The 24,571-nt window shown below is 35.4% G+C and overlaps 1 protein-coding gene across 1 annotated transcript; it reads left to right on the plus strand.

Moving 5' to 3' along the window:
• Positions 1-2,946: 2,946 nt before the first annotated feature.
• On the plus strand, positions 2,947-23,817 carry Pink1 (PTEN-induced putative kinase 1). The gene is made up of 10 exons (XM_089649951.1): positions 2,947-3,451; positions 5,580-5,694; positions 8,039-8,448; positions 11,927-12,106; positions 12,712-12,834; positions 13,742-13,890; positions 14,722-14,895; positions 18,240-18,349; positions 21,054-21,149; positions 21,472-23,817. Exons 1-10 carry the CDS (start codon positions 3,162-3,164, stop codon positions 21,727-21,729), a joined length of 1,905 nt encoding a protein of 634 aa, XP_089506077.1. The 5' UTR covers positions 2,947-3,161; the 3' UTR covers positions 21,730-23,817.
• The last annotated feature ends 754 nt before the right edge of the window (positions 23,818-24,571 follow it).

A 24,571-nucleotide genomic window follows, 5' to 3' on the forward strand; every position in this document is an offset into this window, starting at 1 on the left:
TTTTTTGGATTTTTTGTCAATCTTAGTATTAGCATTTGATTTTTACCTTTTTTGTATTTAATTATGCTATTATCCATTTTAACTTTATTACGCTTTATTTATTATCTATGTTACACTTACATTCATAAACTGTCAATTTACCCTGTAAAAGCCCGATAGGGCAATGAATAATAAATTTAAAAAAATAAAAATAAATAAGGTCACATTGAATTTTATATATTTTCCTTGAAACTTCAAATGTTGTTCCACAGAAATTGTGGGTAGGGTCTTGAGGAAATGATGAAGAGGATGTTCTGGGATGGAAAAAGGTATGAGGAGCTGGTAGGAATCTAGGAGTCTGTGTGTGAATCCATCCCTCCTTCTGCAATGCAAGGCGATGGGTTGAGAAAGTCTGGCAGGAGAGGTGATAGGGTCTCCCTCAATCAGCCTCTCCCAATCCGGCCCACCACGGAGTGGGTGGGAAAACCAAGACAAATATCACCCCATGAACCTGGGCTCGTTACCAAATGTTGCTTGCCACTTGGAATGAGCTATTGCAAGGGGTTGGTTTTCCAATAAATGGTTCTTGGAGCAGCGGTACTCATACCGACCTCCCAAAATGTTATTGTGGGCTGTTTCTCATTTAATTAATATAAAATAATATGTAGTGTATTTATACAACGTTCACCAAATATGAAGAGTCAAATACTTCCCAACCAGGGCTGGCCCTGTTCAGGCGTAATTGGAGCAGTCCATTCCGTACGCTGACTTGCCAGGACACCAACTTTCCGAGGAGCCAAGGCGTAGATTGTACCTAACACCTAATAAAGTGCCTTTAGTGTTTTTACTACTGCCAATCGCCGTTTGGCTCGGGGCCGGCCCTGTTCCCAACTTTCCTCCTCCACATCTCTTCCCCTTCCCACTCCATTCGGCCTCATCCCATAACCTAATTGGCGGTGTCTTACTACTGAATAAAGTTTTTTTCAGCTGACAGAATGTTCAATAATTGCAACTTTTCTGCAAACAGGTAGGTTGACATAAATAATATATAAAGGTAAAGTATTGCTAGTTCACTGTGCGCCTTAAGCAGGGTACTCACCTAACCGTGTAACATGTAACGTATCTGATACTGTATCAAGTGAGTACGTAGGCGCGAGCCTACTGCGAGACGCTCGCGGGTGGAGCGCAGTAGGCTCGCAGTGACCCGTCGACGGCGGTTTCACTGCGAGCACCATAGCGAGCACTAAAGGCGGATCCGGGAGGTCGTAGATGGATACGCGGTTACCGTGGACGAGCCGTACCCACTTGCAGATTAATACAGTATCAGATAAGTTACATGCTACACTCTTGGTGAGTACCCTGCTTTATGATGCAGGCTGTAAAAATGAAATCAACTTTCAATTAAGTAAACAAATTTCTCAGTGTCATTCCTGGTGTATCTTCCTCCATTATACAGGGTGTAATGTGTGGCAATATTTTATTCGAATTCCGTTGAATAATGCACGTGTGTACCTATATTGGCGCACTTTTACCATCTCAACGAAATGGCACGGCACCATTCGTTTCATTTTTAACTATTATTATTTAGTGTGTGCGAAAGAGCGAAGACGCTTTTCGACATACTTGCTTATAACAGCTGTTTAACACGAAAAGCAATGCCAATGACAGTGATGTAGTGTGGAATGTTTTTTTTTTGTTTTTGTTTAATTGAAAAAAAAAATGCTACCGGACAGCAAAGTGCCCATAACATTTTTTACTCCAAATGTGCTAAGGAATAGCTGGTTAAAGTTTGTCGGGTTAGTGCCGATACACCCTGTATATGATGGTTTAAGCCGGTCTATCTTCACCATTTTTTTGCATTTGACGAGTAGTATGAAAATCTTATTGTTTCGAAACGAAAAGAGCTACTGTATGGTGATTGCAATGGTCCAGGAATAGTGTCATCTCGGAGAAATACATGAGATTCTAGCATGTAAAGGTCCTTCTCCCGCCGTGCCCTCTACTTAACAAATTATCTCTAGATATTTCCGATGTTATTCTTATGAGATAGTAGTACTGTGACCTGATTTATTTGTCTCATACCTTTGCACAATAGTTAAAATTACCTTTAAAATACTAAAACACTGTACGTAAATACTCACATCTAAAGAAATAAATGTCGCAGCTTAGTAAATAAAAAAATAAAGATTTTTTTATTGTAATCTATTTTTAAAATTTGGAATAAGCATTTCACCATTTTGCAAATTCAGTCAAAACTATAATAAATAAATTTTCATCTGTTCACTCGCACAAAGTGGCTTGGGGCTCAGCATTTCGCTGACGATGAAGGTTTTTAACAGGTTGGCGACATGGAATTCCCTAGCGGCTAAGTGTTATACATAATGAATTTGCAAATTGGTGAAACATGACAAAGAGTGCTGGAATTTAAATAGCGAATATGTTGAAAAATAGTGGAAAGCAGTTGAAGTTTTAAGAAGCACATAATAAAATGTTTGTATCTATCACAGTTTTTTTTTATTTATACCCAAACGGTGGTTACTTTCTGAACAGCCCTCATACATCGAGTGGATTTACTAAGATTCCCAAATGTGAATTGGAAAATAAACGAAGGTTAATAATTATGCCTCATTCATTACGTGAATGAGGCAAGGAGTGTGTGCCAAGACCGAGTTTGTTTGGCGGTCCGTCCTCTCTGCCTACCCCTGCGGGGAAACGGCGTGATGGTTAGTTAGTTAATAATTATGATTTTTTTCGACATTTTCCAAGGATAAAAAAACTTTACACTGGCTTGAATATAAATACGAAGTAGTTATTTAATAGTTTAAAAATAATTAATCTTTTCTTACTTCTTTCAAATTTGTGCAATTTTTTGAAAATCTAGACTTCTAGACCCGGTTTTACTAGATTTTTCATGTTACCTAACACTATGGTCTATGCTTCTATCAATTTGTCTATTGCTCTGTTTATGACGCAAATGACGTTTCATTTAATTTACGGCTATTTTTCTTTTCAAGTTCGACGACATAACTTTTTCTCATGTCAAATTTCATCACGCAGTTTTATTTTGTTCAAAAATGAGGATTTTAAATATTGAACCGTTTTAAAAAGATATAAGTTGCACTGCGGTCTATCACGCAGTAATTTGTTAACACTCGGTCGTGTCGTTGATATAATCTCGAACGATGTCACTCCGATATTTTTCGGTTCGTCTAATCAGAAATGGTCGATACCTGCTGCAGAAGTATATATATACAGGGAAATACAACGTAAACATTTCGGAAGAAAGTGTCTCGAAAACAAAGTCACTCCTCGAGCGTGGTTCCCGTATTGGAGAGGTCGCGCCGCGGCAATCTGCCATCAGGAATGTAGGCTACGCGGTGGGCCTCCAAGCCAGGAGGCTCTTCATCGAGAACGTTCTTTGCAAAGTCAACCACGGTTTCAACAACCATGTGAAGAAGCAGGTCACCAAGAGGTACCAATCAATCCTTGTTTACCGCAGCAAACATTTTACCACAACATTGCATGTTTATTTTGAGTCATCCTTATTTTTAGCATCGAATGACATCGGCTAGATTTATAGAATACTAATATGATATTGAAATGAATATCATGCCAAGTTCACCGCGTTTAAATGGCGAGGACCCAATTTCTTCTATGGCGAATGTTGTTATTATTATAATATTAGTAAGATTATCATTCATTTCCTTTGTTTGACCTTTATCAGTATCACCTATAAAATAATATATGTATGATGGAATGGTTATTTATGAGAATAATGGTAATCATTGATTTTATTCAGTTAAATTAATGGTAAATATTTACCTACGACTACCGTTTTTACTACTACAAAAAATTGCCCCTTTAATAACGCCTGCTCGCGTCCCCTTTAGAGTTATATCCCAGTTTTCAAGTAGTTTGTGGGCTACGCTAGGTTTGTATAGACTGGTTTGTGATTTAATTCTACCTAATCCAACCTAACCTAACATGTACGGAATATTTTCTCAAACGGTAGTCGTAGGTAAATAATTACCAAATTAATTATCACTGTTCTCCAATCAAAAATTTTGTATAAAACATATTTTTTTTTCTAATATGCATACGATTGTATGATATTAGGCTTCACCTAAGTTTCAATCTCTTTTGTAATAAAGACGATTGAAAAATTAGAACAGTTTTAAATTGTGTTTTTTTTATGCTCAGTTGGTATCAATTCCCACTTGTTCACGCAGTATATATGGGAGTAGGTAGGCATCTATTTGCAAAGACTCGAATATTAAATCCTGAGATTGTCCTACAAACCCAATATAACCATAATAAAATGACCGGAATGATTGTTGCAAGAAAAAAAAAAGTAAAACCTACCTTTCAAAGTGACAGTATGCTCAGTGGAGTTCAGTGTAAAATAATACCTCAGAAAGGGAGGATTGATGTGTATATTTTATTAGTGAAACATCCAGAAGCTGGCAAACTATTATCCATTCTGGGCTTATCTTATGTTCCAGAAGCCCAGCTTTAAAACATTGAGGAATACTGTCCATCGAGTTCTGTAGATGCATAAAAATGAACTGTCCCAAATAACATAAGCTATTTTGGGATCTCCACATAAATCATGTGAAGGAGAAAATTACCCCCATAACTGGTGTACTATGTACTATATACTATATCTATATGATAGTTAGTCACTGTTTGAACTTTTTGGCCGCTTCATACAAATGATAACCGCATAAAACAGAGCGGTGATAGGTGTTCTTATTTTTTTTTTTTTTTCTTCACTTTTCCTCAGTGTTATGCATAGACATATAAATATTAGTAGACCTGCCCTAAGTGATTAAAAGCTTATTATCCCCACTCCCCATACCGGTTCCATTGGAGCCGGCTGTGCTCGCGTATGGCCTCAAGTGAAATTTGAAAACGTGACGTCATCATTCTTGTGCGAACTATGGTCGAGGCATCATCGGTTCATTTTACGAAATAACACGGCAAAATGTTGACTTGTACTATGAAAACTTGTAAAAATAGATTTGAAAAAGAGAATAAACCCAATTGTCGTATTACATTCCATATATAAGCATTATTTTACTTTATTTTAAGCATATTCACATCGTATAATATAGATCAGTTTTAGAAACATATACTATCACATCGTGAAACGTCTGGACGCGAAACACAAAGCTGGTTGGTTGCTGGGAAGTAAATTATGAACATTTATAAAAGTGTCTTAACTAAATACTTAAACGAAATATTCGACTCTGAAAATAGAACCGAATTTTTTTGCCGAATTTGGACTTCGCAAATTTGTTCATAACGTGGCGAGTAATTTGCGCTCCCATGTAAAAATGTCTATTCATTCAAAAGCAGATTTTACTTTTAAGAAGTAAATGGTGATATTATAATGCGAGATGCCTATTTACTGTCAGATTGATTTATTGACGAATCACAGTCAGCCTTACTCCCTTCGTTCTTCAACAGTTGATTTTACCCCTCGCCATTATCTTCTCGTCTATTAATTCCTATGTCTGTGGTGTTATGTTTTGTCATATAACCCATAAATAAACATATTTTCTGTTTTGTTGTTAATGCATGTATTGTATTATTTTTAGGCTATTTTTTGGAGATGCGGCGCCCTTGTTTGCCTTTATGGGAGTCTCCTTGGCATCGGGAAGTGGCTTTCTCAGCCGGCAGGATGAGTTGGAGGGACTCTGTTGGGAGATTCGTGTAAGTAACCCTTAACTTTTCAAGCTGACCTTACCTAACCTTACCTTCCTAAACTAACCTAATCTAACCTAACACATTTACGAAATACAATGTCCATAGTTCTTAATACATATCATTAAATTATCAACCTCAACACAGGCTTGTCCTAGTGAGGTTAAACATTATAACTTTAAAAAAAGATACAATGTAAAGAAACGATAAATAAATAAATAAAAATAAAAATATATCATTACAATGAATATTTATCATTTTACAAATAATTGTTTTTGCTTTTTTGGAAAAGTTCTAAACGTATCAATAGGTCTGTATATGTATTGGCAGTTCAGTGAAATCACTCTAGTGGTGAGTGATATGAATAGTTAGTGCTATGGTTGACACAGTGGAAAAGGTCTGTATATGTATTGGTAGTTCGCTGAAATCGCGCTAGTGGGGAGTGGTATGAATAGTCAGTGCCATGGTTGTCACATTGAAAAAGATGGTGGAGTCGAATTGATTTAACAGGGACATAGATATTTCAATAAAAGGTCGAAAATAATAGAATCCAATAATATAGACCTAAAACTGAGAATACTCCTCATCAAGACCTATGTATGGAGTATCTTGATGTACGGCTGCGAAACATGGTGCCTATCCGAAAGAGATAAACGGAGACTAGAGGCTTTTGAGATGTGGTCCTATAGAAGACTGTTAGGAATTTCCTGGAGAGACCATATTACAAATACAAATGAGGAGGTCTTCCAAAGAATCGAAGGAGGAAGGCACCTGATCGGCCATGTTATACGACAAGAAGGCCTCTTGCATGTCATAATAGAGGGTATGACCGAGGGGACCAACTCTAGGGGACGCCCACGCCGAGAGTACCTGGAGGACCTGCTGGTGGACGTGCGCTGCTCATCATATGCAGAAGTCAAAAGAGCCGCACAAGACAGGGAAGAATGGAAGAGGAGATTAGACAAAATTGCTGCAAACCAATCCCAGGATTGAAACCAGAGAGAGAGAGATATTTGAGGGCAGTCGATGAAGTTATTCAGTAATTTAAAAGTATAAGAATGTCATTAATAGTTCTCCTAGTACAAGGTAGCGGCAGTTTTAGATTAGATAATAATGTTTTGTAGCAGATATCAAGTAAAGGACGTCTCAACTTGTATTGAATTGTAATGTATTATCAAAAATACATTCAAAATCAGTAATAAACATATGTTTTAGTCATTTTATCAATATTTTAAATATAAAAAATAAGTACGTTTCCACATAATATAGTTACATAAAACAATGACAGATGACAGATGTCAAATAATTTCTGCCATCTTAAACTGTAAGAAAATTGGTAACAAAATAGGATATATCCTTCTTTTACATCCTGAATCCATATGAAAAACAACTCATGTAGAAACTGGACAAAATAGGATATATCTTTCTTTTTATCCTGAATCCATATGAAAAACAACTCATGTAGAAACTGGACAAAATAGGATATATCTTTCTTTTTATCCTGAATCCATACGAAAAACAACCCATGTAGAAACTGGACAAAATAGGACTTATCCTTCTTTTTCATCCCGAATCCATATGAAAAACAACCCACATAGAAACTGGACAAAATTGGACATATCCTTCTTTTTCATCCCGCATTCATGTGAAAAACAACCCATGTAGAAACTGGACCAAAAAAGCCCATCAGACTCTAAAATCTGGATGAAAAGTATGTCATAGTGAAACCTCTATCTTTATTGTTTTTGAAGGGACCTATTGAAAAAATTATGAATGCTTGAAAACAATGAATGCGGGAATATAGAAAAATGCTGCTTTCTTACAAAAGATGTATCAGTTGGATGAGCTGCACTGTGTTATCTACAAATAATAAAATATTTTGTGGTTTTACGCCCATTACTACGCCTAGGGCCCTTAAAAACAAATTTTAAATCTTCGTAGTCATCCTTGTCTTTTTGTTCGCATAATATTTTATGGGTAAAGTTTTCATATTCTTAAAGCACCTACAGCCCTTGAGGTAATTTTCAAAAACTGCATGTTTTAAACGATGAATGCGATAAAACTACCCATGAAGGAATGATCGATGCAGTTTATTTTTGTGAGTTTTGTGTGAAACTAAATCAGAATTGGAAAAAATAATAGCGAGAAATCGATAATTCGAGGAATGTTCGATCGAGAATTCACTGTTTTGTTCTGTACATATTACGGTACAAAGATAAAATATATTTTTTATCTATATCTCATCTAAATGAGAGATTACTTTATTTATTATTTGCTCGTACCCTTTTAGCTCTTACAACGATTTGGCAAACTCTGATTTAAGTTATTGAAGCAAATACCAATTTCATTACAGAATGCCGTATCCAAATTCCAATGGAGTCTTCTCACTGACGAGCAAAACGAACCCGCCTTCATCCAGGAGGAAGTTAAGCTGAGCAACTTGACTGTCGGCAATCTGATTGCTAAGGGATGTTCTGCCGTTGTGTATGCTGCGAAACTTAACGACAAGACTCAACTGCACGCTCAACTCGACCCCTGTGATGTTACCTCTGACCACCCCACAGTCAACGGCCATTTCAACTCCGATAAAAATGGAAAGCGTCCGAAGACCGAAACCGATGTTTCCGAATACCCCATGGCGCTCAAGATGATGTTTAATTACGATGTCCAGAGCAATTCCCTCGCTATCCTGCGTGCAATGTACCAGGAAACTATACCGGCGAGGAGAATTCTCACTAACAATATCTGCTTTTGGGAAGATTCGTAAGTATTCAATCAAAATTATTCCCTAGGTTGGAATGTTTGAACTCCATTCTATTTACAATCTAATCGGTGATCAGAGCCATTTTTATTTTGACATTTGAACGGATCGATTCTTCGATAAAATAATAATGACAAATCGATTCTTGTTGGATTTCAACTTTTGAACAAATTTTGAAAATGCACAACAGTTAATCAAAATTTGATCAAATGCTGAAACAGCCAAGGAAACGTTTAGTTTAACAAGTTTAATGAAACCCATTTAAAAATTTAAAATTGCACTGATTTTCTGATGGAGGTTAAACCATCCAAACTTGGTGTTAGCCTAGCTAACTTCTTATTTTATTATTTTCTCTTTTGTATTTTTCTACTATATTCAGTTTTTTTTGTAAAAAAAATACGTGTAGATATTTTTAAGTTTTCTTGATGTTTGATATTGAAAAATATATGTGTGTCATTAGTAAATATATTTCATATAAATGAACAAATACTATGGTTGCTAAATTACAAAATTGTACAAACTTTCCTAACCTTCCCATTCGGTACTCAAAAAAACTCTCCAGCTCCGGTGCTGTGTACTAAATAGGTACATTTATTTTATTTTCAGAAAACTGATTAAAAAAAATGTCTTGTAAAATTATTGGAATTTTTTCCACAAACCCTTAAGATCAGAAAAGCATCTCTAAGTTCTTGGTTGATATCATCAAATTGTTTTTACTGCTATTTCGGCTTATGTTGAATACATTTTAACTATTTTTGCGTTGTAACTTATCATTGTTTTTACTGCTACATATTTAGGCTTATATGTATTGAATACATTTTAGCTCTTTTTGCGTTGTAAGTTATCATTGTTTTTACTGCTATTTGGGCTTATGTTGAATACATTTGAACTATTTTTGCGTTGTAACTTATCATTGTTTTTACTGCTATTTGGGCTTATATGTATTGAATACATTTTAGCTCTTTTTGCGTTGTAACTTATCATTGTTTTTACTGCTATTTGGGCTTATATGTATTGAATACATTTTATTTTTTCATAGGAAGCAATCACTTTGTGGTTAGACATTATATATTAAATCAAATAAAACACTTTGTTTATTAACCACGACTTTATTATTATTACATCTACCGGTTTCGCTACGGTCGAGCTTCATCAGGATGTGAAATATAACTTATATTTCACATCCTGATGAAGCTCGACCGTAGCGAAACCGGTAGATGTAATAATAATAAAGTCGTGGTTAATAAACAAAGTGTTTTATTTGATTTAATTTGAATACATTTTAGCTCTTTTTGCGATGTAAGTTATCATTGTTTTTACTGCTATTTGGGCTTATATTGAATACATACCCTCTTTTGCAAGAGAAAACCTCGTAAACATTAGATAGCCTGTGAAATTAATATGAAATTAAAAATTGTGCAATTTGGAACTACGAAACCACTTCAGACCTTTTGAACAAACAATTACTACATCACTATGCTGAACTTTTGTAATTGAATTTAGATAGTACAGGTAAAATAGGGTTGTATCACAGACAAAGGAAGCCGATAAGGGTTAGGGGAACAAATCAAGTTGCGAGCAACGGGGAAGTGGCGTAGGCGTCAATCTTTCAATGACTGGTCAATAAATGAATCCAACAGTTTAGGGCAACTCTATCACTATTAAGACTAGTCCTTTTTATAATAGCACACAAATTGCTAGCAAGTTCAGTAAGTTCCGCTTGTTTCCAAAATCAAATATTTTGTTGCAGTATGTACATATTTAGTTAAGGTTTTACAAATGAGTTATAATTTAGTTACCGCAATAACAAACACATGCACCCTGAGTAAAGGCCTATGATACCTATATTTAGGGTTGTCACACATAAGTTCCTATCATAAAAAATAATACAATTATATCTTTTAATTTAAATAAATTATTTCACACATAAATAAATAATTTAACCTGAATAATACATAGCACATACATTATTATTTGCGGCTACTTGTAGTAGATACTCTCAGTATCTCCCTGGTTGCTTGAAATTGCTTTAGTCATCTTTAGTGACCAGATCTGCTTAGCCAGGTACTCGTCACCAAACTTGGCCATAGTCCACAACCTCTTAAACATAAACATCTGAGTGCTTAGCCATAATTTTGATATGTATTTTTGTAAATAGTTACATTTCTTTAAAGGTACAATAATTAATGTATATAATACCACAAAGAGATTGATAACATTATGAGAGCAAAAAAAAAAATATTGTCTTTGTATTTTTGTATCGCTTTCCAACCGATGTGATAGTATTAGTCAGTTCGGTTAGAAACATACAAAGTTCCACAATGGATTGCGCTGCAAACCGTTACCTTACTTTGGCGAACTTTACTTTTCTATGAGAGTTCTAGTTATTTTAATGTTCGCTCGCCGGCGTTCAATGTAAGAAAGATGTTGTCGTTTATTAAAGACGTGCTTGAACTTTCCTCGTGCCATAATGATTGTCACGTGGTTTGCATCCAGCTCGTCAGGTGTTGTGTTATGGCATGTCTACTTTTTCTCATGTATATGGGTTTGATAAAAGACAAAATTCGTGCATTTATGAAACTTTCTCATACATTCATGTTGGCAGTATAAATTAAGATCATTGCTCAAAAAAAGTGGTGAAATGCCCAGATCTTAATTTATATTTTGTGCATTTCGGTACTATTTTACCTGCACTGAACTCACTTTTAGAAAATCGTTTGAAATTTTCGATTGTCAAATAGGATGCCTCAATCTACCTATTGTACCTACACTGTTCTATGCGTTATGTATTGCAAATGTGTTTTTTTTTTGCGGGAATAATATGTTTTAATTTAGATGGGTTATATAAAAATAATGGGTTGAATGATTGGATGGGTTATATAAATTGTATTGCTAAATATGCGACATATTGGCCACATTGCACTTGCTGACTAGCGTTTTTCCCCTTTCTCCGATATGTCAACATTACTAATTATAATATATAAGGAGATAAATTTATGAATGTATTCTCGTCTCTGGAGATCAATGATTTTATGTACCATTCTCTTCTCCATGAATGTGGGCATGTTTGCATTCTCTTCTCCAGATAAGAGTATTTGTTTTCTCTTCTCCAAGAATAAGGGCACGTTTGCATTCTCTTCTCCAGATAAGAGTATTTGTTTTCTCTTCTTGAAGGATGAGGGTATGTTTGCATTCTCTTCTCTAGATAAGAGTATTCGTTTTCTCTTCTCCAAGGATAAGGGCACGTTTGCATTCTCTTCTCCAGATAAGAGTATTTGTTTTCTCTTCTTGAAGGATGAGGGTATGTTTACATTGCCTTCTCTAGATAAGAGTATTTGTTTTCTCTTCTCCAAAGATAAGGGCGTGGTATATATTCCCTTCGAAGATGATTGTATTATGTATGTGTTATCTTCAGAGTTGATTTAGCATTATTTTATAATTTTGGTGAATGAATGTATGTATGTTGTATTTGTGTTCCAGTCTCCGTCAGAACAAGCTGGTGCTGCCCCCACACCCCAACATCGTAGCCATGTATGCCGTGTTTGCGGACTACATGCCTCAGCTGCCCGGCTCCATGCAGGCGTACCCGGACGCACTACCCTCGGCCTTCAACCCCGAGGGCTCTGGCAGGAACATGACGCTCTTTCTACTCATGAAAAGGTTACATAAATTATAATTGGGTGGAAGTGATCATGTAAATATTCATTTAAGGCTGGCTGTTTTTCAAAGTGGGAGGAAAACTTCCTCACTTCGCTAGCTATTTCGAATGAACAGCAGACCACTTGTCTTGCAGACTTATCAATGAATCCACCAGATGAAGAAGAAGCACTCACACTGTACCAGTTTCTCATCGATTCTGCAGACTTAAGGCTAGTTTAGCCTTCTATAATAAAGAAGTCTGTGTGGGCAAGCCACAACACTCATAACCCCGTAACTTTCACACGTTTTCTGGAGGCACTGGGCTAATGGAGTTTCTGACACTCTCCTGCTTGCTAGGTATCTTTAACACCTTCTAAAATTCATATTATCATCACAGCGGCGGAATGGATGTATATCCAGGGTGGAATTTGGCCTCCTCTGGATGTGGTCCTTAGCCATAGGCCCCCAGTCCTCCATTCTTCCTAGTGCTCCAATCCTCTTCCGTGCAATCTATTCATCTCTTCTTCGGTCTGCCTCTGGATTGCTCATAAATTCCTGTAAAATTTACAACTATTGTGATTAAATAAAAAGTGAGACTAGAACTGAATCCCTTTTTGCTTTTTCAGATATCAGTATTCCCTGGCCGATTTCTTGAAGAAGCATCCCCCGGTGCAAAGAGACTCAGTGCTACTTCTGGCCCAGCTCCTGGAGGGTATTACCCATATGAATTTACATGGAATAGCCCACAGGTAAAGCTCCAAAATCATTTTTTTAATTTTTGGTGTTCTTCACACCAAAATTATGTGGGTATGTAAATTAAAATATATACACCCATATACATAATTCAACCATGATGATGATAATTAATCCACAGAATACTTATAATATAAAACATATTATAACTAACAAAAACGACGATGACACTGAATGCAATCGGCAACATACGGGCTAATAGTGGAATGGTGCCAGATCTTTTGAAAAAGGCGATCGTCCACCCAATCCCGATGTAGGGGGACCGCTCCGATCATACCAATTACCACCCCATAGCCATCACTTCCATACTCTCAAAGGTATTGGAAAGGGTGGTTAATAGCAAGTTCCTCACATACCTCGGGAATAACAACATCCTATGTGATTGGCAATGTGGATTTCGATAAAACCGAAAGTGTGGCGATCTACTCAGATATGTGATGCATATTTGGGCTGGTACTTGTGGTGAATGTTTTGGAGAAACTCAAACCGTCGGGTTGATCTCCAAAGCCTTTGATAGGGTTTGGCACCCGGCGCTTGTCAGCTTTCTCAAGAGAAGAACAATTCAAACAGTAGTTGACGGATGAATAAATCCCTTCCCACAGCCCCTACCTTAACACGCCTCACAACGCTGCCCAACCGGGTGGCGACGTAGCTCCTCTGCCTTTACACTGTATAAACAGGGGTGCTCTTGTGAGGTGTCATGTAAAAATGTATATAAAAAAATAACTAATAAGGTATCAATATAACGATTTCTAAAATCGGAAGAGCGAAGAGCTTGCAACCTTTCAACCCCAAAGTCATTTATGACTAGCTGGCTATCTAAAAGAAATGTAAAATTTGAACAGAAAAAAGGTTTTGAAGTAGAAATCATACACTTTTTCTCTATTGCGTGTATGTTTCCAGGGATCTCAAGTCTGATAACATACTGGTGGACCAAGTGGAAGCAGACGACAGCTCTGTTCCTGTTCTTGTAATAACAGATTTTGGATGCTGCCTTGCAGATAAAACTCATGGCCTTGAGATTCCATACAAAACTGATCAGATGGACAAAGGTTAGAATATATCATTTTGGACGGTTGAAAATCTATTTGACAATTTTTGTGTAAAACTATATTATTGACCGAAGTTATAAGTTCAGTGTGTCCGAGTATGACGTGTAGATCTTTCATAATTTGGCCATACCAGATTAGGTAGTTCATAAGGCGTTTTGGTCCAATGTCTGTGGTTTCAGAATATAAAAAGAAATGCGAAATGATAGAAGAGGGTAGGGAAGTAGGTACTTGGTCATTCAGCTAAAATCTATTAATGCAAAATTGTGCCATTTTTCAACTTTAAAGAGATATAAATCTGTAGATACTATTTAAAGCACTGGTCAAAAGCCAGTATGTACACACAACTAGGAGATGCACAATCTAAACTGGCTATGAAAGTAGAAGTGGAAATATGCAGATTTATTGTGATTGACGAACCATGAGTTGAAGAGGAGTTGATGTTGGTTTTTTAAGAATGCTGAGATTTTCCAGTCTTGCAGTAGCGTATGTCGGTCGGTGGCTGAGTTGACATCGAATTTGGGTCCCACCCAATGGGATTTATTTTAAATTCCTCGGCTGGCTAAGTCCTCCATCACAACTCAAACATTTTCCGCTTAATGTGGTGGTAGTAAGACATTTTAAAATATTGTCAGGTTACTCGTAACCTGGGAATATTTGTAATTCTTTTTTTTTTAAATGTAAATATGACATTGCGTTATTTCCTTTTATCCATATTTATACAAATATCATAAAACAAATTCTATGAATAAAAAAATGTACACTATTAATACCATTACACTTTTAAGTTGGATGTTCTAAATCTAACGAATGCGTTAATTGATTGAAATACAGGTGGCAACGCCACCCTGATGGCTCCTGAGGTGATCCTGCAGAGCCCGGGCACCTTCAGCGTGCTGAACTACAGCAAGTCTGACCTGTGGGCCGCCGGGACCATCGCCTATGAGATATTCGGGCAGCCCAACCCCTTCTACGCCTCCCAAAGTAACGGCAATCAGAAGTCTGAGGGTAAATATGTGTTTTAAATAAATTTAAAATTAACAATATAAATACTTATACAGTCGAACTTGGTTATAACGATCACGACAATAGCGAGTTCACGACTGTAATGAGCAATTACAAAAAGATATTTTAGTTCAGGCTTATCTTCATATAATTGTTGACTGTTATAACGAGGTAGATTCACTGATATACCGAGCAAATAATTTGGCAACACAATTTATGAATACATGAATGAGTCGTTAGGTTTGAAAAAATAGTTTAGTTAAAAATTATTCAGAAATTGTCTTGCAAATAATTTTGCAACACAATTTCTGAATACATGAATGAGTCGTTGGGTTTGAAAAAATAGTTTAATTAAAAATTATTCAAGAATTTCCTATCCCGTTAGGGGCGGATTCATATTTTATGGCACTACCTGTGTAAGATTGTCGGCTATGTGAACCATTGCTCTCCATCGGGCACTATGTAAAATTGTCATCAAATCTGTGAAAGTCATACGAAATTTGGGCTTCACAAATTTGTTCCCTTTTTTACGTCTTCTTTTATATTACAACTCATCGTCAATTTTGTTTTAAAATCCAATAAATATGTTTATAAAGGCACCTAGGTACGAGTACCTACATCCCTGCACAGGGTAAATTTATGATAGTAATGCACAACTTTTTCAGCAGAGCTTTGCCTACATTTCAAACAGGCCGCAATCTATAAGCGGATTTTTTTTTGTTTTCGTTGAGGGTTGCCATCGAAATTCAAGAGTTAAGGTTCCTGTTGACTTTTTGAATTTCGTTTTATGCAAACGGGTTCTTCGAATTCGGTTCCATTTAGGAAATGCAGCGTAAATTAGCCAATACTCTATAAAAAAATGTTCTTAGCCAGGGTTTTTAAGAATTACCCCAAACATTTAGATTTAGCCAAGTGGGCCGTATGAAATTGATATGCGGGCCGCAAGAATGGGGTCGCAGGTTGTGTATCACCGGTTTGTAAAATTTTACAGCCAAAAGCTAGTTATTAGTTATCTATGACAATTGCGATTTTACAAGCGGTAGGTACAGTACGAACAAGGTAGTGATAATAATATAGATAATTTAGTGATATTTTTCTTGGAAGCCTTGAACCAGGTGATGATAGTTATAATGCATCAATTGTTTTGAAGAGCAAATTGAGAAGCATGAAAGCGAAATCTTAAAACAATTATTGATAATAATTTTCAGTAATACAGTGAAACTCTCTTAAGAAGTTTTCCAAGGGACCGGGGAAAAAAAACTTCTTACTTCTTAAGTGGGATTCAATTTTAGCCATTTAATAACTCGAGTCCGGGGCATACGTCATTCCTATGTCTACCTACCTTAAATTGTCGTGAAAACAAGCTCATATGATCCAAGCGGTCAAAAAAAAATATATATATAAACGTCTTCTAGTTATCATACGTTTCAATCTACATTTTAAATTTATGCATATGTATTTCCTAACCTTCAAACTTAATTTACGACAAATGTCAGATGAAACATGATGCAAGGCAATTTTTGATGTTTGAATGAAAAAAACGTAATTATAATGCATATTTTACCATCTCCCCCGCCATTTAATCATGTTGTTATGTATTTAAAGGTGAAATATTCCGTATTAACCGTGATCCGATAGATTATCAAAAGTTTTTCGTGTTTTACAAATTCGATGGAATAAAAATTTTATACAATAATATTACGAAACATCTCTATGTTCATTATCAAAGGGAAGATTATTGAAGGAGGCGTCAAATGTATGCAAATGTAGATCTAGCCCACGTTGTCATTAAGGATGAGTTTAATATAATCTTTCATGTTATTTCGGCCTTAAAGACGCTTGCATATTTGTTACATAATTCCACATTGTTTACTCGTTCCATTGCTATTTTACCTAGTTAGGGGATTAGGAGACGGGGTATTTGGTTTATTTATTGGTTACGGCAGGTTACGGCTTACGGCTCGGCGGCCGACAAAGGGTTTTATGGTCTCAGGTACTAGGTATGGGTTTCAGTCAACGTCTTTCAATTTATGACTTGGAAAAAGGTTCATTTTAGATATTTTGCGACACAATATTTCGTTTGTGTTGATTTTACCGCCGGATTTCTAAAACCTCTTAAGCGGGAAGCAGTTTTAGCTCTAAAACTTCTTATCATAAAATCGTGTTTTTTGTATGGAATTTTCAAGGGACCAAAAATCAAAACTTCTTAAGCGTGAAAACTTCTTAAGTGGGAACTTCTTAAGCGAGTTTTACTGTAACAGTGTATTTTTTTAATAAGTATACCTTTGCGAATATATTGATAGTAGAGGCAGGTAGGTAGGTTCATACGACTTTTAAACAAACCTATTTTGGATATAACAATTAACAGCTATAAGGAGAAAATTTAGTCGGTCCCCTCATGCTCGTTATAACCAAGTTTGACTGTATATGTTTTAAACCACTTTATTTTATCACAGCGGCTCTTCCTTTATCAGGAGAATATTAAAACTAACACAAGATACAAAATACTGACAGATGTGTATGATATACAAATAATTAGGTGTTGGAGTCGGAAGCCAACAAAGGGGAAGGGTTAATTAAAGTGTGTATGGGAGGAACGGCACAGCTTATTGAAAAGGGCTATAAGATAAACTGTCGCCCTGTTAGCCTTATAGCTCTTTTCTAAACATATTTCTAGTAATCCATACTGTTCCTCACGTAAATTTCTTAATAACCCTTTGTACTAATAACTCTTCCACTCCAACACTTTAATATTTATGTAAATCTCTCAGTATTTTGAATCTATGTAATGTTAATTTTAATGTTCTCCTGATGAAGGAAGGGCACTTCTGAAACCGGTATAGATGTGTTTATATTAAAATGGATTAAAATAAATGTGTGTGTTTATATTGTAATATGGCAAGTACAAAGTAAATGCTTTTTACGAATATGGAACTTAAAAAAAATGAAGCTGTTTACACGAGGGAACCCAAAAGTAACTGGAATTTATTTATAAAACATCTGATATTTATTTTTACATGATCATATTCTTTAACTATAAAGTTATCTTTGTTTTATACAATGCACTTATCGAGACTTTTTTTAACAGTGTTTGAACTCACCTTTTCTGATCTCTTTTAATAAACTCTTATTATTATTATTTAGTAATTATCTTCTTTAATTATTAACATCAGCAAAACATTTCCTTTGAGAACTTTTTTCATCTGGAAGAGCACAAAAATTTTGCACAATTTAATACCAAAAAAGTAAAATTAGCAATAACTAAAGTGAGTCGGTTATTGCTACTTTTATTTATTTTATTCAATCCATTTGCCATACACTTTTATAGAAAGATGTTTTATTTTCAGTTCTTCGAAATGTGAGCTACAAGGAATCTCAACTGCCGAGTCTTGAGGAGAACACACCTACAATTATACGAAAACTTATCGAAAATATGCTGAAAAGGAACCCTAATATGGTAAAATATCCATTACGGAAACAATACAGAAACCCGTTAATTCGAACCTCGATAATTCGAAACAAGCGTAATTCGAAATTTTCGCCAAATAAATTCGTAATTCGAAATTGTCCGCGCATGAAAAATTGTTAGTGTAATTCAAAAAAATTCAAATTTCGTAAATCTGAATCTGAAAGACAGCCGTGGCCGTAAAATGTATTTTTACATAGTTATACATAGTCTTTTTAAAAAAAAATTTATTTGTAATTTTTTTGATACACACAGGTATACATATATAATTATACAAAACATATTACAGTAACAAAAAAAATCCCACAAAGGCGAAGCCTGTGCGTGGGCATTATAAGTTATGTATTCAAAAACAGTGGTGGTTACATTATCTATGGCTTAAATAAAAAAAGAAATATGAATAAAGAAAAAAAATAAATAAATACATAGTACTGTTAGCAATAATAAAACGCTAATAGATATTTGTTATGAAATATTTTAATCTTGTCTCCACGGTATTACAATCAATAACTTTATTTGATCTGTATTCGCTTAGCGTGGCTGTGCTAATGTGTTGATCGCTTGCAATCCTTCCTCGTGGGGGGGGGGGAGTCGCTCCCGCCTAAAACCAGCAGCGCCTCTGCCGGCTGTACCGCAAAGCACCCGCGAAGTGTAGATCCCTGATTGGCCGACAACGATGAGAGAGGCGCCTCTGGTGGCCAATTAGTAAACTACTGTGGCGGCAGTATTTGAATGTGCTGCTAACAGTACATATAGTTTGATTAATATGATTTTACTGGAGTTTTTGCATATTTATTAAAAAACAGTTTAAAAGAAGTTAACTTTTTTTTTTTAAGGTAATGGAATATTTTAGGTATCATATTCGTAGTAAGTATGTGTAAATTATAGAAAAAAATCTCTCAGATACTTCCAGATACTTTTTTACTCAGCTTTTGACATTTATTTTATACAAATTTATTGTATGGTATGTTAACGGTATGTTTACGGTATTGGCACATCTTGATGGAACACGGCAAGGAATTAAACAATTTTGGGCCAATATAATTAATGTGTCTTTGGGCTAGCCTAGTTTTGCATTGAGGCACTGTGTACACGCATATGTTGTGTCTCTGGCTAGAACGATTTGGATTTTTACAGAAATTATAAGGACGAGTGTATATAAATTTAAGACATTGAACACAGTAGATCCGCCTTAGTTCCATAATGTCAGTTTCCTGTTTTCCCATTTTACAAACGGGATATGTCTTGGTCTTCTGGTGCATTATCTTAATGATAGACTTCTGAATAATTTCTAGAGGTTTTACATGGTTATTGTATGTTCCTCCCCAGGCGATTATTCTGTAGAAAATGGATGATAGTACCAATGCATCATAAACAAGCCTCATGGTTCTTATGTTAACGATATTGCTCATGCGTTTGAATATGTAAATTAGGTGCCTCAGTTTATTGACTGTTTTTTCTATGTGATAAGTCCATTTGAGTTGACAGTCAATAGTTACACCTAGGTATTTGATACAATTTCCTAATTTGGACAATACCCTTTACCAATAGCCAATTCTTAATATTTTTTATAAAAAGATGATCTGTTTCCGATTTTCTGGTATCTATATTGAGTAAATTGACTATCTTGGGAGCAATATAAGAGAATTTGTCGCTGGGCGAATGCTGTTTTTGTTGGAGGAATTACACATTTTAGGTGTAACGAGTAACGGGTTTGAATATTTGGTTGTTTTTTTTTCAGTTTCTTTTTTATTTTTTTTTTTCGGCAGCAAAATTTCGATTTATGCGTAAATATATCGTATTTTAACAAAATTTACTTCGAATATCTGATTTTAAAGGGACGGCCGCGACCAGCTGCGAAATTTCAATTTACACTGAAATATATCATATTTTTATGAATTTACTTCAAATATCCCCGGTGCCCGGGGTTCATCGGGTGAGGGGTGTTCAGGTCTTGGTGGCGGATGCACCTGCCCACCAGCTGCGTGGCAGGCCGGATCGGGAGAGGCTACTTTAGGTAGACCCTTTGACCAGAGCTGGTCTCTCTCGACTAATTGTCTTGCACCGCAGCGGGAGGGATGGATTCATATGCCAGTCACTCCTAGTCACACCGATCCCTAGATTCCTCCCCACCCCTCATACCTTTTTCCTTCCCAGAACTTCCTCTCCTTCTTTTCCTTAAATAACCCCCATACAGTATTATGATGGAAATTATTTTCCTAAGGGCCTCAGAAAAGAGGTTAATATAAATTTTTTTAAATTAAATCACCGACCCGTGGTTTGCACGAGTAGCTATCTGAAATTATCAAGTGTGTACAAGCTAATCATGTCAATTTGTATATTTATAATAAATAAATTTTATTTTTTGACTGTCATTTGACAGAAATATTAAAAGGATTGCGTGGACACAAAATAATGTAATATTTCGGCATTTAATATTTGTATACATTAAAAGAATATGTTAATCTAAAATGCTTGTTTCAAGAATTTGAAATACACTGGCCAATAAGAATGCTCCATTTAAAAGGTCATATCTCTGAACCAACCAATCAATAAAAATCCAAATTTTAATTTGCGCAGATAACGTAGCAAGTTTTAACAACTCGAATTCGAGCAAACTACGGCTTAATCATGCACATTTGGTGTTTATACTGATAACACACTAAAATACATATTTATCTCTTTCTATTTTCAGCGTTTGTCTGCGGAAGTGGCCTCCAATATTTGCCAGCTCTTCCTGTGGGCTCCTTCATCTTGGATCCGATCCAACTGGATGCCCAGCAACCAAGAGGTAAGCAGTGATAGGCCACATTCTTATCTTGTGTAAACAAATTAATATTAATTGCAAGTGCAGCTTCTGTACTGCCTACATTTTGAGCCAAATATCACGGTTTTAACTTTTAATATTGACTTACCATAACTATTTAAAATATGTTTGTATATTTTCACAATTTTACACGGTAGCTTAACAAAACCAAACAGTGACAAAACTCTTATAAGTCATGAAAAGAGCATAATGTGTCTAAGGCTCAAACCCTAGAATTATAATGTTTACTTATATTATTTTGAAGAATTTGCAGTGAGTCCTTTAAATATCCTATTTATGTTTGCAGATACTTCAATGGCTCTTCTGTCTCACCACCAAGGTGCTGTGTGAAGGTCGCCTTTCTAACCAGTCTTGTGAGGGAGACAGCACCCCCCTCGGCTTGGCCTCCCCATCCACCCCCTCCAGCCCCCGCACTGGCCTCATCACCAAGAAATCCATCCGCAGGAGCCACCCGGAGTACATTCTAATCTCCAATTTCCTCTGCCGGGCCAAACTGGTTCAGATCAAACAGGCTATCTCGTGGATTCAGGCCAATAATGCTTAAAACCCAGTTACATATGGTTAATAGACAAAATATCAAAACAGATATTTGTTCGAAAGATACTGCTGGTATTTATGTTCCGCCCCAACATCTGAGCAAGTAGTTAAATCATAGGGTGCACTTTTGTATTATCATTTGGTATGTTCATCATAATTTGCTTCCACAAGGCATCTCCAGGCATCGTCCTGTACAATTTCAGCAGCATCAGTCCATTGGAGGCCCAAACCCTCGTCACACAACCTCAACAGTCTCGTGTGGCAAACTGGATGCTTTTCCTCTGAAATTGCTGCCAGTATTTTGTGTGGAAATCGTTCTTCAATCTACTTCCAGTAAATGTTCAAGCTACCTCATCTGCTTTTTTTCTATAAAGAGTAGCAGGAGCTCGATACTAAGCAACCACGAAGAATCGTTGAGCTTCTCCCCTGATTGCATATTGTTTATTGCTTTATTTTATTTGGCTGTTAACCACCAATATGCTATTTCCAAGATGTTAATTAACACACATCACCATAATATATATTTAATACAACGATACACCTAGCGTTGCTGATTTTGTGATCTGAGATCTGAGGGACCTCACTCAGAATAGGTCCTTGGTAAATCGACCTCGTAGCCCAATCTAGACAGCAATGATGGTGACTTTTTTATTAACTGGTAAATCTGAAAATTTGTCCTCATTTTGGGTGTGATACAGGCCTAGTTCAACATATACATGCACTGATTTTAATAATATGTATGTAACTATTATCATATGTAGCTTATTTATTTTTTATTTGAATGATGAATTATTTAGGTTAGTTTTGCAAAATAGAAACGCTCAATCTACAGACCAGAAACTAAGGAAATCTGAATGTACCTGTGATTTTTTCCTATTGAAATATAAAGGCTAATGATGGAAAAAAACTGTAAGTGAGTTTGGATAACCTCAGATTTTTTATTGAGATTTATTTTTGGGGTGTTATTCAGCGTTACAGTGTGTCCATCATCACTTCATTACATCAGTCCATCGGTGCTAAGCTTATATATATACATATTATATAGTACATAATACATGTAGTGATATATAATTATGTAGTTGTATATTGAAATGCTTATAAGCATTAGTTTTGTAGTGAGTTGTAATGAAATCTATTTTATTATATACCAGAAATTATAGTTCTCAGCATCCGGTAATTGACGGCTATACCAAAACTTAAAGCTGAAAACCATTGTAAATTATATTGAAATACCAGCATTTAGGGAAGTGGAGCGCGCAACATGGTATCGCATCTACATACATAAGCACACGTTTCACCACAATCTACGATTACACATCGGCCATGATGATGGATACTGTAACGCTGCCCAAAACTTTCGCTAAAGAAGTAGTACCTCAAAAATAAATTACGATAATACTTTTGGCAGTGAAAATCTCAAATGATATCTCAGATTTTTTGGCCAAAATATGAAATATGTAAAAAAAATTGCACTTCTATCTATAAATATATCATAACTACCGTTTCCTCAGAAAATTTCAAAATTAATTTTAACATTTTGAATTGACAATATTATTGACCGGTCAGTGGCTGAGTTGGCATCGCGTCTGGGGCCCACCCGTGCATAGTCAGTTCAATTCCTCGGCTGGCTAAGACCTACATTACGATACAAGCAACATTTTCCGCTTACTGTGATGGTAGTAGGAGATTTTGAAATTGTCAGGTTATTCATAACCTAGGAATGCTTTTTTTTTTTAAGAAATGAAAAAATTAACAAATAAATTATAAACACACTTACACTTGTTGGGCATTACATATTTATTATTATTAGAAGCTTTTCAGTATTTTACTACAGAAAATTTTGTGCTTTTCAATTTATTAAAAATTATAATCATTTTCTGTTTAAAAATGTTTGTGTTACACTTTTTTGTGATTTCTGACTACACAATACAAGTAGTGATATATTATTATGTATGTAGTTGTATATTGAAATGCTTAATGCTATAAACATTGGTTTTGTAGTGAGAGTTGTAATGAAATCTATTTTATTATATACCAGAAATTATTCATAAGAATAATTCACGATTCTTATTGTACTTAAGAAAAAGAGTTTATTTTTGTGCCTGTAAATAATATTAATAAAGATATCTAAAATTAAAGAAAAAGTTTTTTTCTTCAGCCTCAAGTTTTTACTAATTTCGACACTATTTATATAAAGAAGAGTGTCCATGGCGGGTGGCATGAATTTGGTTTTTAAACACATCTACAGTTTTATTGCAATTAGTTATATTGTTGATGAAATTTTGCACACTTGGCCTTCAAAACAAGAGGAAGGTCACTGCCTACATCTACAAAACTCTGCATAAAGACGGGGCACTTTCAATCCTGGAAACTTTTTTCAGAACTGGGATTACGATTTTTCAAGTATTATACACAGATTAAGTAACCTACATTATAAACTAAATACCAATAACATAAAAGTATCGGCACAAAAGAAAAAAAAAATATATTTAAAAAAAAAAGCATAATCCAATACAAAATCAAATACTTGGAGACTTAAAATGCGACCTCAAGACTAAAGTCTCTAAGGATTCATCATTTAGTTATGATCTTATTTTGGTTGCTATTTTCCCACATCCCTAAAAACCCGTTCAGATTCCAAGCCGGCAGGTGGTATTGATTTTAAATCCTCATAGCATTTTTGTAGATTTACTCAAAGCTTCGTTTCGAATTGGAAATTTTCAAACTCCTTTTTAATAATATTTGTTAATTCTACGGCTGTTTTTATATTTGAGAGATTTTGGAATTAAGTCTATGATCAATTGCTCTATCAAGCTGTTCTTGTAGAGATAGATTTAAATCGACTCTTC

The sequence above is a fragment of the Hesperophylax consimilis genome, chromosome 31 (genome assembly GCF_061612785.1).
Source record: "Hesperophylax consimilis isolate HC1 chromosome 31, BYU_Hcon_1.0, whole genome shotgun sequence".
NCBI classification, from domain to species: domain Eukaryota; kingdom Metazoa; phylum Arthropoda; class Insecta; order Trichoptera; family Limnephilidae; genus Hesperophylax; species Hesperophylax consimilis.

Bases quoted from the DNA above. Each gene is read 5' to 3' on its own strand.
- Pink1 (XM_089649951.1), top strand. From the start codon at position 3,162: ATGTCACTCCGATATTTTTCGGTTCGTCTAATCAGAAATGGTCGATAC. The intron at 5,695-8,038 runs GTAAGTAACCCT...ATTTCATTACAG, and splicing joins GACTCTGTTGGGAGATTCGT to AATGCCGTATCCAAATTCCA. The intron at 8,449-11,926 runs GTAAGTATTCAA...TTTGTGTTCCAG, and splicing joins ATCTGCTTTTGGGAAGATTC to TCTCCGTCAGAACAAGCTGG.